Source organism: Bos indicus, chromosome 10, assembly GCF_029378745.1.
Source record: "Bos indicus isolate NIAB-ARS_2022 breed Sahiwal x Tharparkar chromosome 10, NIAB-ARS_B.indTharparkar_mat_pri_1.0, whole genome shotgun sequence".
NCBI lineage: Eukaryota > Metazoa > Chordata > Mammalia > Artiodactyla > Bovidae > Bos > Bos indicus.
This window is the reverse complement of record NC_091769.1, coordinates 26,695,837-26,710,930: the sequence shown is the minus strand read 5'-3', so window position 1 is coordinate 26,710,930 and position 15,094 is coordinate 26,695,837. Positions and strand designations below refer to the sequence as shown.

General features: G+C 41.0%; 1 protein-coding gene across 1 annotated transcript; it reads left to right on the top strand.

The window, feature by feature from the left end:
- Positions 1–257: 257 nt before the first annotated feature.
- Positions 258–14,610, top strand: PARP2 (poly(ADP-ribose) polymerase 2). The gene is made up of 16 exons (XM_019968453.2): positions 258–396; positions 1,268–1,402; positions 1,731–1,801; positions 2,357–2,407; positions 9,181–9,277; positions 9,696–9,771; positions 10,564–10,666; positions 11,217–11,379; positions 11,637–11,775; positions 12,533–12,596; positions 12,678–12,812; positions 13,064–13,191; positions 13,354–13,453; positions 13,772–13,870; positions 14,093–14,217; positions 14,336–14,610. The coding sequence occupies exons 1-16, from the start codon at positions 354–356 to the stop codon at positions 14,493–14,495; spliced, it is 1,689 nt and encodes a 562-aa protein (XP_019824012.2). The 5' UTR covers positions 258–353; the 3' UTR covers positions 14,496–14,610.
- The last annotated feature ends 484 nt before the right edge of the window (positions 14,611–15,094 follow it).

The following is a 15,094-nucleotide window of genomic DNA, read 5'->3' as shown; positions in this document are numbered from 1 at the left end:
CCTCCCCGAAGCTCAGGGAGGGCCCTGTTAGGGCCGCCCTATGGCCCTAGTCTCAGACCTTCCCAAGGGACAATGGACAGAGTGACTAAGCGCACTCAGCTCGTAGCCCCACTGATGAGCTTCCCTCCGCCCTACGGCAAACACCGCACGCAAATAGCACTTATAATGTGCTCATACCTAGAGCCACTTTTCGGTTACGGTGACTTCTCAAAAAGACAGTGGAACATGCAAATATTACAGTGCGTCCCGCCCCTGGTAGGTCTACGCTAGGACGCACGCGCACTACGGTTCCCGCCTATAGACTGCGCTGGCGATTCCTGGGAGCGGACTGATGACGTCAGCGTTCGGGATCCATGGCAGCTCGGCGGCGGGGGACTGCGGGGGGCAGAGCGCGAGGTTCGGAGTGAACTATGGGGGCCAGAATACTGGGGGCGGGAATTCAGAAAAGAAACTGTGCCCTCTACTACAGCCCTTCCTATTTGCATCGCTCCCTGAACCAGCACTTGTTTTGATGCCGAACTTTGAAAATTTCTGTTGTCATAGCTTTTGGGGGTTACAAAATTGTCTGACAGCCTGTTGACCTGTTATAACTTAGTGCCACCACGGTTTTAAATACCTAATACAAAACAGTTAAAAAAATTAAGTGTAAGGTGCACCATTATTTTATGTACCATTGAGCAAGGAAAAACGCTTCCAGGTAAAACGTGATTCGCAGCTTATAAGTCATCCCTTGTAAAATGCATCCCAGTTTCAGAGATTATAAAATGCAGCTCTTAAAATTGACTTATGACGTATCATACTCTGTGTATTGTGTTCTTAAATGTGTTGTCTTCCTCTAGATTTTTCAATTAGGGCAACTGAAGTACAAAGAGATGAAATAACTTCTACACTGATTCTCCAGTTAGAAGAGACAGGGCACAGACTCCAGAGCACTCTATTAACCTATTTAATACCACCTTTAGTAGTTTGAGGATAGGTATTTGGAGGGTATCGGGGCACAAGTAAACAGAAAAGATAAGCAATTTGAGACTGATGCCTGAGGCTATGAACTCACATGATCTGTGAGTTGCTTTTGTTTTATCTAGAATAGCAGTTCAGGAACTCAGTTTTCTGAGTGGTATGGCAGTTATTATTCCTTTGTAAATTTACAAAACCATCTCAATCTATTTCTTTAAAAAGATGTTTTTGCATAGTAGCATCATATTCAGTGTGTACTCATTCTTTCTTTTGCTTCTTTGCCCATTCTTCTTGCCTATTCTGAATGAAGCTGAAAGAGTTAATAATGGCAAAACAGTTGCAGAAGACCCTCCTCCTGCAAAGAAAATTCGAAAATGTCACAGGCTGAAAAAGGAGCCTGTGGCTGAAGGAAAGACAGATAGTGACAGGACTGAAGACAAGCAAGGTCAGCCCCCCACATACACCAAGGAGAATGTGGACCAGCAAGAGGGTCCCTGGGAGGGCTGAGGGTGGGAGAGTATTTTGTTCTTTCAACTCTTATTTTTTCTTTCCTTGAAAATATAATTAACTTTCTATCTTTGGGGCATACCATAAGACTAACCTAGTTTCTCAAAAGCTTTAGTTTCACATATTTTATTACAATAAACTGAGACTTGAGCAGATCAAGCTTGCTTGGGAAGGGCAGAGTGAATTATGACAGGTTTCTCTCTAACCATGGCAGCTATTTTTGTTTCCCAATCGAGTAGATGTAGGACTTATCTGTCTTCCCTCAGAGTCTGTGAAGACCTTGCTGTTAAAGGGCAAAGCTCCAGTGGACCCAGAGTGCACAACCAAGGTGGGGAAGGTAAGAGACTCCCACTAATTTCTCAAAGAACCATTGTTCTTATTGGGATTCTTGTCTGGAACATTGCTATTATCTATTTTAGGAATCCTCTCCAAAATTTTCTCCAAGGCTAAGGGATGAACAGCATGGGGTTTGGGAGTACTAATCATGGTGTTTTCTAGCATGGTTAACTTATGGAGTTGTCATCAGCTTTCCACACCTCTTTCTCAATTAGAAAATTGTATCATTATCAGTGTTCTAATGAGAAACTGTGCACTGGTATGTATGGCATGGGAAAAGGATTTGAAGGATACAGAAGAAAGGCTTCCTCTGGAGTAGGTTTCCTTTACTGAGTTAGACTCATCCCTGTTTCTGTAATTACATAAAAGCAACATGTTTTCATTATAGGATTGACAGGTTATGTTTAGAAGAACATATTTTTGCATTTTTTTCCCTGGAAGATGCATGTTGGTAATGTGGGAAGGTGATAGTTTGGGGCATAAAAAATTTAGAACCTCACTTATGATCTCATCAGGGCTGGGAATGTACAAATGTCAGTTTTTTCTTTCTCTCTAGGCCCATGTGTACTGTGAAGGAAATGATGTCTATGATGTCATGCTAAATCAGGTAAGGGAAGAAACTATGAGAATTTCTTCTTGATAATTATTGATGACAGTGTCCCAAAGCCCAGATCTTTAATTCTGAAGTCCCTTATATTAAGCCCCATAATCCCAAATACTCAACTCTAGTGCACTCTGCCTAATAGTGGAGTCTCTATAAGAAGCAGATCCTTAAGCAGATTTTATGTCTCTATTGAACCTATGAACCCACTGTTCATATGATTTTGCACATTTCCTGGTAAGTTGTTGGTCTTTTTTCTTATGGGCCTTGAGGAACTTTATATAACGTGGAGGATAGTCCTTCATCTGTCATATAAATTGCTTATATATTTTCTAAAATTTTCATTTTCATTTTGATTTTCTTTATAGTATATTTTATGCCCATACTGAAGTTTTAAATTTTTATGTAGTTAAATTTATTTTTTTCTTGTTTAAATTTATTTTGATTGAGGTAACATTGATTTATTACATTCTATAAGTTTCACATGTACAACATTAGATTTCTACTGTGTAGAAATACCTACTACAGGATGCTCACCACCAAAACTTTGGTTCCCATCCATCATCATACAGTTCTCCATGCTCATCAGAGAAATGGGCCCCTAATTTCCTTTTTTTGTGTTGTCCTTGTCTGGTTGTGGTATCAGGATAATATGGGCCTTGTAAAATGAGTTAGGAAGTATTCTCTCCTCTTCAATTTTTTGGAAGACTTTGAGAAGTATTGAATCCTCTTTGATGGCTTAATAGAATTCACCTGGGAAGCTGTCTTGCCCTGGACTTTTGTTTGGGGGAGGTTTTTTATTACTGTTTCAATCTCTTTACTAGAGTTTGGTCTATTCACATTTTCTATTTCTTCATGATTTAGTCTTGGAACATTGTATGATTCTAAGATTTGTCCATTTCTTCTAGGTTGTCCAGTTATTGGAATACAGATAATTATAGTATTCTTTTATAATTCTTTGTGTTTCTGTGGTACCCATTCTTATTTCTCCTCTTTCGTCTCTGCCTTTATCAGAGTCTTACCTCTTTTTTTCTGAGGCTAGCTAAAAGTTTGTCAATTTTATTTATCTTTTCAAACAGCTCTTAGTTTCATTGATCTTTACTATTATATTTTTAGTCTATTTCATTTATTTCTACTCTGATCTTTGTTATTTCCTTCCTGTTACTGACTTTGGGCTGCATTTATTCTTTCCTGGTTCCTTTAGGTGTGAGGTTGGATTATTTATTTGGATTTGTCTTGTTTCTTGAGGTAAGCCTGTATTGTTTAAACTTCCCTCTTAGTGCCTCTTTTGCTGCATCCCATAGGTTTTGGCATGTTGTATTTTCATCTTTAGTATTTTTAATTTCTCCTCTGATTTCTGTGTTGACCTCATAGTTATTCAGTTGCATATTGTTTAGTAGCACATTGTTCAGTTTCCACATATTTGTGATTTTTCCAGTTTTCTTCTTGTTGATTTCTACATCGTTGTAGAAGTTTCATTCCATGTTATCAGAAAAGACTTTCGATAAGATTTCACTCTTCTTAAGTGTATGAGACTTGTTTGTATCTCAACATATTTTTTGAGAAAATTCCATATGCACTTGAGAAGAATGTTTATTCTGCTGCACTTGGATGAGATGTTCTGTACAAATCTATGAAACATCTAATCTAATGTTTCATTTAAGGCTGCTGTTTCCTTGCTGACTTTTTATCTGAATGATCTATCCATTGATGGAATTTGGGTGTTAAAAGTCCCCAGCTATTATTGTGTTGCTATCAGTTTCTTCCTTTAGGTCTGTTAATAATTGTTTTATATATTTTGGTGCTCCAAAGTTGCATGTACATATATTGAAAAATGTCTTCTTAATGATTGTTCCTTTTATCATTATATAATGTCCATCTTTGTCTCTTGTTACCTTTGTTTTTCTTTTTTTTTTTTTTTTTGGTTTATTTGGCTGCACCAGGTCTTGGTTGCAGCACGTGGGCTTTTAGTTGTGATACGTGGGATCTAGTTCCCTGACAAGGGATCAAACCCAAGCCTCCTGCATTGAGATCTCGGAGTCTTGGCCACTGGACCACCAGGAAAGTCCCACTGTTACCTTTTTTTCTTTTATCTATTTTGTCTGATAGATAAAATAGGCCTTTTAGGGCTTCCCTGATAGCTCAGTTGGTGAAGAATTTCCCTGCAATGCAGGAGACCACGGTTCGATTCCTGGGTCGGGAAGATCCACTGGAGAAAGGATAAGCTACCCACTCCAGTATTCTTGGGCTTCCTTTGTGGCGAAAGGATAAGCTACCCACTCCAGTATTCTTGGGCTTCCTTTGTGGCTCAGCTGGTAAAGAATCTGTGCGAAATGCTGGAGACCTGGCTTCAATCTCTGGGTTGGGAAGATCCCTCGAAGAAGGAAAAGGCTACCGACTCCAATATTCTGGCCTGGAGAATTCCATGGATTGTATAGTCTATGGAATCGCAAAGAGTCGGACGCAACTGAGCGCCTTTCGCTTTCACTTTGTCTGATACAAGTGATTACACTCACTTTCTTTTGGCTGCCATTTGCTTGGAGTATCATCTTTCATCCCTTCACTCTGAGCCTGTTTTTCTTTAGAGCTGAGGTAAGTCTCCTGGAGGCAGCATATAGTTAGATCTTATTTTTTAATCCATCCAGCCACTCTATGTCTTTTGATTGGTGAACCATTTACATTTAGGATGATTATTGATAGATGAAGACTTATTGTTGCCATTTCATCTCTTATTTTCTGGTTGTTTGATCTCGCCATTGTTTCTTTTTCCTTGTGTTTCTGTTTTCCAGTTTTTGGTGGTTTCTGTGACATTTTTCTCAGTTTCCTTTTTTTTTTTTTAACTGTTTAGTATCTCTGCTCTAGATTTATGTTTTGTGGTTACCATGAGGTTTGTATAAACATCTCTTAGATAAAATAGTCCTTTTTCTGCCTTCATTTGAGCATACAGGTTCCATCCTCTTCTCCTTTTATGTTTTTGTTGTCTCAAATTATTCCTTTTTATGTTGTGAGTTTCTTTTTTTTTTAATTAATTGATTTTTTAAGAGAGGGATAATCACTTTACAGAATTTTGTTTGTTTCTGCCAGACATTATGTTGTGAGTTTCTTACCAAATTGAAGTAGTTATAGTTGTTTTTTCTATTTTTTCCCCTTTAACCTTTATGCTATAATAAACTGTTTAAAATCTATTCTGATAGGGTTGCAGTTTTCTGATTCTGTTTATCACCTTACTCAAAGATTTGTGTACCTTTGCTTTTTTGTTAAAGATAGAAGAGCTCCTTTCAACATTTCTTGTAAGGCAGGTGTAGTGGTGATGAACTCTCTCAACTTTTGTCTGGGAAAGCTTTTTTCCTCCTTCATCTCTGAATGATGACTTTGGTGGATAGAGTATTCTTGGCTGATAGCTTTTATTTTTCAGTATTTTGAGTGGCATTCCAGTCGTTCTTGACCTGTAGAGTTTCTTCTGAGAAATCTGCATATAGCCTAATGGGGATTTCTTTGTAGGTGAGCATCCGTTTTTTCCCTGGCAGTCTTTAAAATTCCTATTTTATCATTGACTTTTGACAGTTTTAATATAATGTGTTCTGGAGAAGATCTTTTTGTATTGAGGCAATTAGGTGTTCTGTTAGCTTCATAGAGTGGTACACCAATTTTCTTCTCTAGGTTTGGGAAGTTATCAGCTATTATTTCTTTAGATAAACTCTCTGCTCCCTTCTCCCTCTCTTCTTCTGAAATACCATTACCTAATGTTGCCCTTCCTAGAAGAGTCAGATAGTTCTTATAGAATTTCCTCCTTCTTTTTTACATCTTAATTCTCTTTCCTAACCTATCTGTGTCTCTTCTAGATTTGCGTATTTGGGCTCACTTATTCTGTCTTTCATATGGTCTTCCCTATTTCCAGTGCTTTCTAACATATTATCTTGTTTATTGAGTTCTTCAGCTCCAAAATTTCTGCTTGGTTTTTTATAGAGTTTTAATCTCTTCAGTAAAGTATTCCTTCAGGTCATTAATTTTATTCCTGAACTCACTAAACTGCCTTTCTGAGTTTTCTTGTAGCTCATTGAGTTTCTTCATGACAGCTATTTTGTATTCTGTATCAGTTAGATCACAATATTCTGTGACTTTGTTTCGTTTCTGGAAATTTTGTCATTTTCGAGATACAGTGTAACTATGGTTATTCCTAGTGTTTGATGCGGAGAAGGCAATGGCACCCAACTCCAGTACTCTTGCCTGGAAAATCCCATGGATGGAGGAGCCTGGTGGGCTGCAGTCCATGGGGTTGCTAGGAGTCGGACTCGACTGAGCGACTTCACTTTCACTTTTTGCTTTCATGTATTGGAGAAGGAAATGGCAACCCACTCCAGTGTTCTTGCCTGGAGAGTCCCGGGGACGGCGGAGCCTGGTGGGCTGCTGTCTCTGGGATCACACACAGTCGGACACGACGGAAGTGACTTAGCAGCAGCAGTGTTTGATGAGGTGTTCTTCTGCCAGCACATTTGAAGTAATGAACACCTTTGTTCCTTAAGCGCTTTTTTTTAATCTTAATTTTTAAGAATTCAATAGGTTAGAAATTCGGAGAAGGCACTGGCACCCCACTCCAGTACTCTTGCCTAGAAAATCCCATGGACGGAGGAGCCTGGTAGGCTGCAGTCCATGGGGTCGCTAAGAGTCGGACACGACTGAGCGATTTCCCTTTCACTTTTCACTTTCATGCATTGGAGAAGGAAATGGCAACCCACTCCAGTGTTCTTGCCTGGAGAATCCCAGGGACGGGGGAGCCTGGTGAGCTGCCGTCTATGGGGTCGCACAGAGTCCGACACTACTGAAGCAACTTAGCAGCAGCAGCAGGTGGTTAGAAATTAGAGGGCTTTCCTTTGTTTTCCAGTAGGTGGCGCCCTAGCACAAGTTTTGGTTTCTGTTATCTGATCTGCCCCTAGTTAAGTTTGAGCGCACATTCCACCCTCTGCCACCTCTGTGAGAGGGATCACCTGGCGCCCGCCTTATCACAGTTGTGCCTCCAAGGCTGTTGGTGCTTTGCTGCTGCTACTGTCACTGGCATCACCGCCTGGAGCACCAGGGTGGTAGGAGCTTCCATGCATCTGGAATCTCCTAAATCATAGGCTCCACCTCAGGAGGAAGGGGAACAAGAAGCCAGGTTGCCTCACCACTGCCTCTGAGATCTCTGGTATTGCTTCTTTCAGCCAGGAGCTGCCAGTGAGGGTGAAGGTGAAGGAGCCAGTCATGGGCCCTCCATGGCTCCCATCACTGCTGCCACTGCAGCCAAGAGGCCAGAGTCACGTGCACCGCATCACCGCTGCTGCCGGGTTCCCTGGCAGGACGGGATTGCAGGCAGCGCCTCCACTCTTCCCCTGGTTCCACTTCCTCTGTTCCAGTCCACCCGCCTTTAGATGTACAGATGTGTGGAATTTTCTGGTGTGTGGGCACCTTTGCTGAGCTGTGGATTTTTTACTTTCATAGACTGAAGGGGAGAGATGAAAGGAGCATTTTTTTCTCCATCATGCCACTGACCTCCAGTTTTTTTCTTTTCTATCTTTTCCTCTTTGCTTATTTTTGTTGTTTTGGATAGATACATGCTTGGTATTTCCTGAGTATGTCTTCATATTTGAATTTATTGATGTATCATATATACTTCTAACAGCTACGTTGAATTCCTCTGTTACCATTTTTTTCCTTAAAATATCATAAGCAGATAGAAAAGGTCTTAAGGCCTTTTTGTTCTACCATTCAGCGAATTTATAATGTGAGCAGGCAAGAGGTAGAACAGGTAACTGCTTAACAAAGAAGAGTGACTGGGTAGCCAGGGCTCAGCTTTACAGCACAAGCTGCTGTCCCCTATCATGGATTGCTCCCGCTCTTTACTGGAGTAGGTTACTCACAGGATACCTTTTTAGATACTGGTCATATTTTCTCTGAATGTCTCCTGGTCATGTTAGGTATGGGGTAGGGGTGGCAGTGGTTTCTGCCTATCCTTTTTCCCCTCCTAACATTGTCCTACTCTCTACTCATGGTCAGATTGTTGCAGGTGACAAGGCAAAATTGTAAATAGTACTATTAAAGAATAAGTTGTCAAAACAAACAAGCATAATGGTTACAGATCTTAGGGGCATCAAAATTGTTTTCATTTGGAAAATAATGACTGCAAGTGGATTGGGAGCTGGAAAACACATATGGCCTCGGTAATATCTATGGAGGGAGGTGAGGCAGGAAGAAACAGAAGGAGCCAATCAATACAGGATATCTGAGGTTGGGTAGAGGTTTTAGGTGGAGAAGGCAATGGCACCCCACTCCAGTACTCTTGCCTGGAAAATCCCATGGACAGAGGAGTCTGGTGGGCTGCAGTCCATGGGGTCGCAAAGAGTTGGACACGACTGAGTGATTTCACTTTCACTTTTCACTTTCATGCTGCATTGGAGAAGGAAATGGCAACCCACTCCAGTGTTCTTGCCTGGAGAATCACAGGGACGGGGGAGCCTGGTGGACTGCCTTCTATGGAGTCACACAGAGTCGGACACGACTGAAGCAACTTAGCAGCAGCAAAGGTTTTAGGAAGCTTCCAGCCTTTAATTCCTAGGAATTCAAAGTATAATATAGAAACCCTTTCCTTCTTTTATTATATCCTTACTCTTAACTGAACCTCATTTTCTTGTCCCTTGCTGTCCTTTCCTCATGGCAATTACTGTGACCTTTGACCAAGAGTCATTGGTTTATGTGGCTTTCATTTGCAAACTTGTCCTTTTATGTTCATATTTCTCGTATCATAGACCAATCTCCAGTTCAACAACAACAAGTATTACCTGATTCAGCTGTTAGAAGATGATGCCCAGAGAAACTTCAGTGTTTGGATGAGATGGGGCCGAGGTAATTGCTTTTATTGTGGGTTTTATGAGTTGTTATTTAGAAAGCCAGAAGCAGTTTAGTGAGTAGCCAGAGGTTTCTCTGGGTTTCAGTTGGTGTGGTGGAGTTTCTGTAACCTGAGAGAGGCTTAGGAATCAAATTGTGCTGCTTAAAATTGGGGCCTGGCAGGCATCCTCATTAGCACTGGAAGAACTAAGAGCAGCCTGTTAAGGCTGAGAACTCTACTGCGATTGGGCTGCAAGTGCTGCTCAGAGGCAACAGGGTCGGTTCCCTAAGCCCTTCATCTTTTCCTTCTTTCCTTCTTGCCCGTTTGTCAGATGCTAAGTGGAGAGACCTTAGAGCTCTGGCTTGTTACTACCAGAGAACTCCTCTTGGGTTGAGGGGGCAGGGAACCATCTTACATGTGGCATTTACTTTGCAGTTGGGAAGACAGGGCAGCACAGCTTGGTGGCTTGTTCCGGGGACCTCAACAAGGCCAAGGAAATCTTTCAAAAGAAGTGAGTGCTAAGAAATGAGTACAAAATAATATCTTTCATCTTCTTGGATATATCATGTTTAGGAATTTCATAATAAGTGTGGGTTGGCTTAAATGATAATGTCTTTCCACTGTAACATCTTTCCATTGGAACACCAAACTGATCTTTAGATAGTGATTAAATCACCTGGAACCAGAAATTGACTAAAATCAGAAGAAGCTAACATATTCAGCACATGACCAACAATTTAGGAAATTTGGGGAGAATAAGATGAGACTATTCAGCTCCAATTTTAAAACGTATGGGCCTTCCTTGGTGGTCCAGTGGCTACGACTCCATGCTCCCAGTGCAAGGCGCTGTAGTTTGATCCCTGGTCAGGGAACTAGATCCCACATGCCACAACTAAAAGTTCGCATGCCACAACTAAAGGTCCCACATGCGGCAACCCAGCACAGCCAAATAAATAAATAAATTTTTTTTAATTGTTTTACTATGATATGAAAAACTTCCTGGAGTCCCTGGGAATGTTTCTTTCAGAGAAAAGGATTGGATAGTAATCTTTTATCTTAAATCTCAATGACTTTAGTGATGACTGGAGCCTTTGGGAAAAGTTCAACAACCTTTTTTTACCACTTTTTGTTCCCTTTTTCTCTAGAGCTTTTCTGTCCATTCAGGGTCCTAATTTAGAATCCAGACTTATGGAATATTGATGGTGTAAGAAATAAAAAGTTTTAGAGATATTCTTAGGAAAAAGCCCATCCCTAGAAGTAGACCCTTATTTGTAAGATTTTCTCATCAACTTGAACTCTACAGATTCCTTGACAAAACAAAAAATAATTGGGAGGATCGTGAGAAGTTTGAGAAGGTGCCTGGAAAATATGATATGCTACAAATGGACTATGCCAGCAATACACAGGTAAACTCTGTATGTTTAGGGAAAAACTCTTTCCTCTTAACCAGAGTGAAGTCTAGTAGAGTGACTTGGATGAGGTCCTAGTCTCTATTATTTACTAAAATCCTTATAAAATCTTAGGTCCTAAAAAAAAAAAGTTTTGTTTTTTGTTTAATTTAATTTTGAATGCTGAGGTACAACCAAGATGCTTTCCTGAAAGGATCTTTCCTGAAAACTGTCACAAATTTTTCATATTTGAAAAATGGAAAAACCAATCTTTTTAAAGTAAGAAGATTTGAGATACAATAGCTGTCTTTACAAACTTAATGACATCATATTAGGAGGACCTTGTAGACGTATTCTGAGTGTTTATGGGAGGCAGAAGTAAGACTAGAAGGTGGAAGTCACACTGAGTACTCTAACTAGGTTTAGAATGGGATGGGCCTACTTTCAAGCAAAAGCTGGTGTTCATCTGCCAGGGATATTGTATAGCCAGTCCTTGCAAGGAACATATAATAAATCTTTTCAAAATCTATTATGATTTTTTTCCTTTTTTTTTTTTTTTGAGCTATAGAATGAAGAGGAAACAAAGAAAGAGGAATCTCTTAAATCCCCCTTGAAACTAGAGTCACAGCTAGATCTTCGTGTACAGGAGCTGATAAAGTTGATCTGTAATGTCCAGGCCATGGAAGAAATGATGGTAGAAATGAAATATGATACCAAGAAAGCTCCACTTGGTAGGACTTCAGATTCTATCCTACATGCTCACTTCATATTCCTAGTTCATTTAACAGGATATTTTATCACCATCATGATTTAAAGCTTGCTGATATTACTGAGTAAAGGAAGAGAGAATTGGGGTGAGAAGTTGTATGGGGGGAGGAAGAGCAGTTTTGAAAGTTGAAAGGTGAGAGTCTTTGTTGGGTAGGGTCATAAATACAGTTTCCAGGATGGGCCTGTAGTTGTGGAGTCTGATCTCTGTCTGGGTCTGCAGGGAAGCTGACAGTGGCACAAATCAAGGCAGGTTACCAGTCTCTTAAGAAGATTGAGGATTGTATTCGGGCTGGCCAGCATGGACGAGCTCTCATGGAAGCATGCAATGAATTCTACACCAGAATCCCACATGACTTTGGGTATGCCCTGTGCTGTTACTTCACTTTGGTATTCTGCTCAACAATATCCCCTACGTCACTCAGCAGGAACTATCATCTTTTTAATTTGTCATTTCCAAGGAAATGATCATCTTGAATAGATACAGAGCCAACATAATTTATAAATAACCTATTTAATCAATTTACAACTATGGGATGCAATCTCCTGCCTTGATCTACAACCATATTCTCTGACCAAGTGGAAGTTACCAACTCTAGGGAGAGTGGGTCTAGCCATCCAACCAGCATGTAAAACACCTTCAGGCATATCACCCAGTTCTATAAGGTGACTAACACACCAGCACCATTTCTGGAACTCAAATGATATTAGGTTTATAAAATATATTTTATCTTCATTGATTCTGCATTCTGTCGCTTACTTTATTTTTATTCCTCTATTGCTTTATAGAGGCCTGTGACCTAGATAACCCTGAGTGGTCAACAGGTGCATTTCTGCCTGTGTATTTCTAGATAGGACTTCATCCAAACTGTTCCTTACTGATGTTGGTACATCTCACAGGTCAAAGTCTGTGTAGTTTGTTTTATCCTACTCAGAATATATACATAATATCTCTTTATGTATTTGAAAGTTAAAAATCTCATACAGACCTCTTTCAAATGGAAAACCGCTGTTCTTATACCTATTTTCTAAAGGACCTATATTTAGTCTGTGTTTTTGGTCATAGGCCTTTTGGCCACGCATCAGAGAATTAATTATTGGCTGTATCTCTGCCCTTAGACTCCGTACCCCTCCATTAATCCGGACAGAGAAAGAACTGTCAGATAAAGTACAACTACTGGAGGTGAGATATGTGTGGATTGGGCAGTATTAAATCCCTTGTCCCAGGTTTCTCCCACATTGATTCTCTGTCTCATCTTGTCAGGCTTTGGGAGACATTGAAATTGCAATTAAGCTGGTGAAGACAGAACTGCAAAGCCCGGAACACCCATTGGACCAACAGTATAGAAAACTACGGTGTGCCTTGCACCCTTTACACCATGAGAGTTATGAGTTCAAAGTAAGAAAAATGATCGTTTATTTTCACCATTAAGATCCACCCTCCCCATGCCACTGTTCCCTGAGTGCATCTGGTTAAGAGAAAACTTGAGGGCAGAATTTCTATTTACTAAGAATTGGGAAGGTAATGCTCTTTCTGGCTGCCCTTGTGAGACTGCTTAGGCCAATTTATACAAGAAGCCCAAGGTTCTTCAGTTCAGCCTGGTCTCTTATAGAGTCCATGTCAACCTTGTCTTTCATTCTTCTTCGCAGGTGATTTCCCAGTACCTACAGTCTACCCATGCTCCCACACACAGTGACTATACCATGACCTTGCTGGATGTCTTTGAAGTTGAGAAGGAGGGTGAAAAAGAAGCCTTCAGAGAGGACCTTCATAACAGGTCTCCATTTAACTTTCGGTTTGGGAAGACAGTCCCTTGCCTGAAGTGCAGTTAGGGAACTCATAAAGAAAGATAACCCAGACAGCTCTTGGCTTTTTGATGCTTATGGCTTATGTTTGGAGGAGAGAAAGAGAGAGTACAATAATACCAGCTTTTCCTTAGGATGCTACTCTGGCATGGCTCCAGGCTGAGTAACTGGGTAGGAATCCTAAGCCATGGGCTTCGAATCGCCCCACCTGAGGCTCCCATCACAGGTTACATGGTGAGTAGAAATTGGAACCCTTTTTTTTTTTTTCTAGATTAGGATTAAGTGGTGACATTCCTGAGAATTAAACCAGCTCACTCATAATCCTGGCATTTACTGTGACTCTCCTTTCTTAAATTCCTAAAGATATCTCACCTTCCCCCCAGAAAGCAGAGATTTATCAGTGCTTCTGCCTCCTCTTGGAACAGAATTGTGAGAGGAAATGGAAAAGGGTCTTTATTGTGTTTAAGATAGTAGAGCCCAGGGTGGTGCTGAGCCTTTCTTGTAACACACTGGGTTAGGCAGCTGACTTTGTTGTTTATTTATATATTTCAGTTCGGAAAAGGAATCTATTTTGCTGACATGTCTTCCAAGAGTGCCAATTACTGCTTTGCCACTCGCCTAAAGGATACTGGGCTGCTGCTCTTATCAGAGGTAAGGTAGGAACACATCTATGATCTCTAATTATTCCTATTTTTCTAAAGAGAAAGGACTGGCCACAGAACCAAGGGGTTCACCCTAGAGAACTTGAGAGGGAAGTTGAACGCAGTTTGCATTGCATTCGATTCTTCTGCTGGAATAGGAGAAGAAAATACTGATGGGGTTTTCTGTTTCGCTTTAGAGGATGTGGTCATTTAAAGATGTTTCACTGTGCAGGTAGCTCTGGGTCAGTGTAATGAGCTGCTCGGGGCCAATCCAGAGGCAGAGGGATTACTTCAAGGCAAACACAGCACCAAGGGGCTGGGCAAGATGGCTCCCAGTCCTGCGTGCGCCATCACCTTGTAAGTACACAGAGGCTGGAGGGCCAGAAAACTCCTTTTGGCCAGATAAGACTCCACTTTCTCTATTCTGGCTTTTGAACCAGAGGCATATGTTGACACACTGTCTTCCATTTGGCAGGAATGGGAGTACAGTGCCATTAGGACCAGCAAGTGACACAGGAATTCTGAATCCGGAGGGCTATACCCTCAACTACAATGAATTTATCGTCTATAACCCTAACCAGGTCCGTATGCGATACCTTCTAAAGGTTCAGTTTAATTTCCTGCAGCTGTGGTGACTGTTGATGTTAGGATATGATAAACCAGAGAAGATATGACCTTCAAGCAAGAAAGAGGCAATGTTGTACTTTTGATTTTTCTCATATTTTCTGTAATAAAGATAGTACAAATCTATCACTGGCTTCTTGGGGCTTTACTTCTGCAAGCACATGTTTCTTCTGATGTTAGCAGACAGAAAGTATAGCTTCTCTACATATCCTGCAGCTAGCTGCAGGTTACACAGGATTCTGTTCTTTCACAGAATAGCCTCCTCTGCAATGAGGGAGTGCTGGGAGCCAGCACGGGAGTCCCCAGCCATGACAAGGCCATGTGAGAGAGTTCTGGTGGGCAAGGCGAGCCAGAACTCAAGGGCTGCCCCCTGGGCCTGCCTGAGCATCTACCCCAAAACCAGAGTCTGTTTTACTATTTCACGACTTTCACCAACTCCTCTGACATTAACGGGGGGCTATCCCCGTACCTTTCTCTGTAAGAAAATCAACTTAAAACTCTAGTTAATAAGTCTCCTGGGCATAATAGGAGTGTTTCCATTCAAACCCCTCTGATGACTTTCTAGCTTGCCTGACAGGTTTGTTCAGATTCACAGCCTCCCAACCACAAG

Bases quoted from the DNA above. Each gene is read 5' to 3' on its own strand.
- PARP2 (XM_019968453.2), top strand. From the start codon at position 354: ATGGCAGCTCGGCGGCGGGGGACTGCGGGGGGCAGAGCGCGAG. The intron at 397-1,267 runs GTTCGGAGTGAA...TTCTGAATGAAG, and splicing joins TGCGGGGGGCAGAGCGCGAG to CTGAAAGAGTTAATAATGGC. The intron at 14,218-14,335 runs GTAAGTACACAG...TCCATTTGGCAG, and splicing joins CCTGCGTGCGCCATCACCTT to GAATGGGAGTACAGTGCCAT.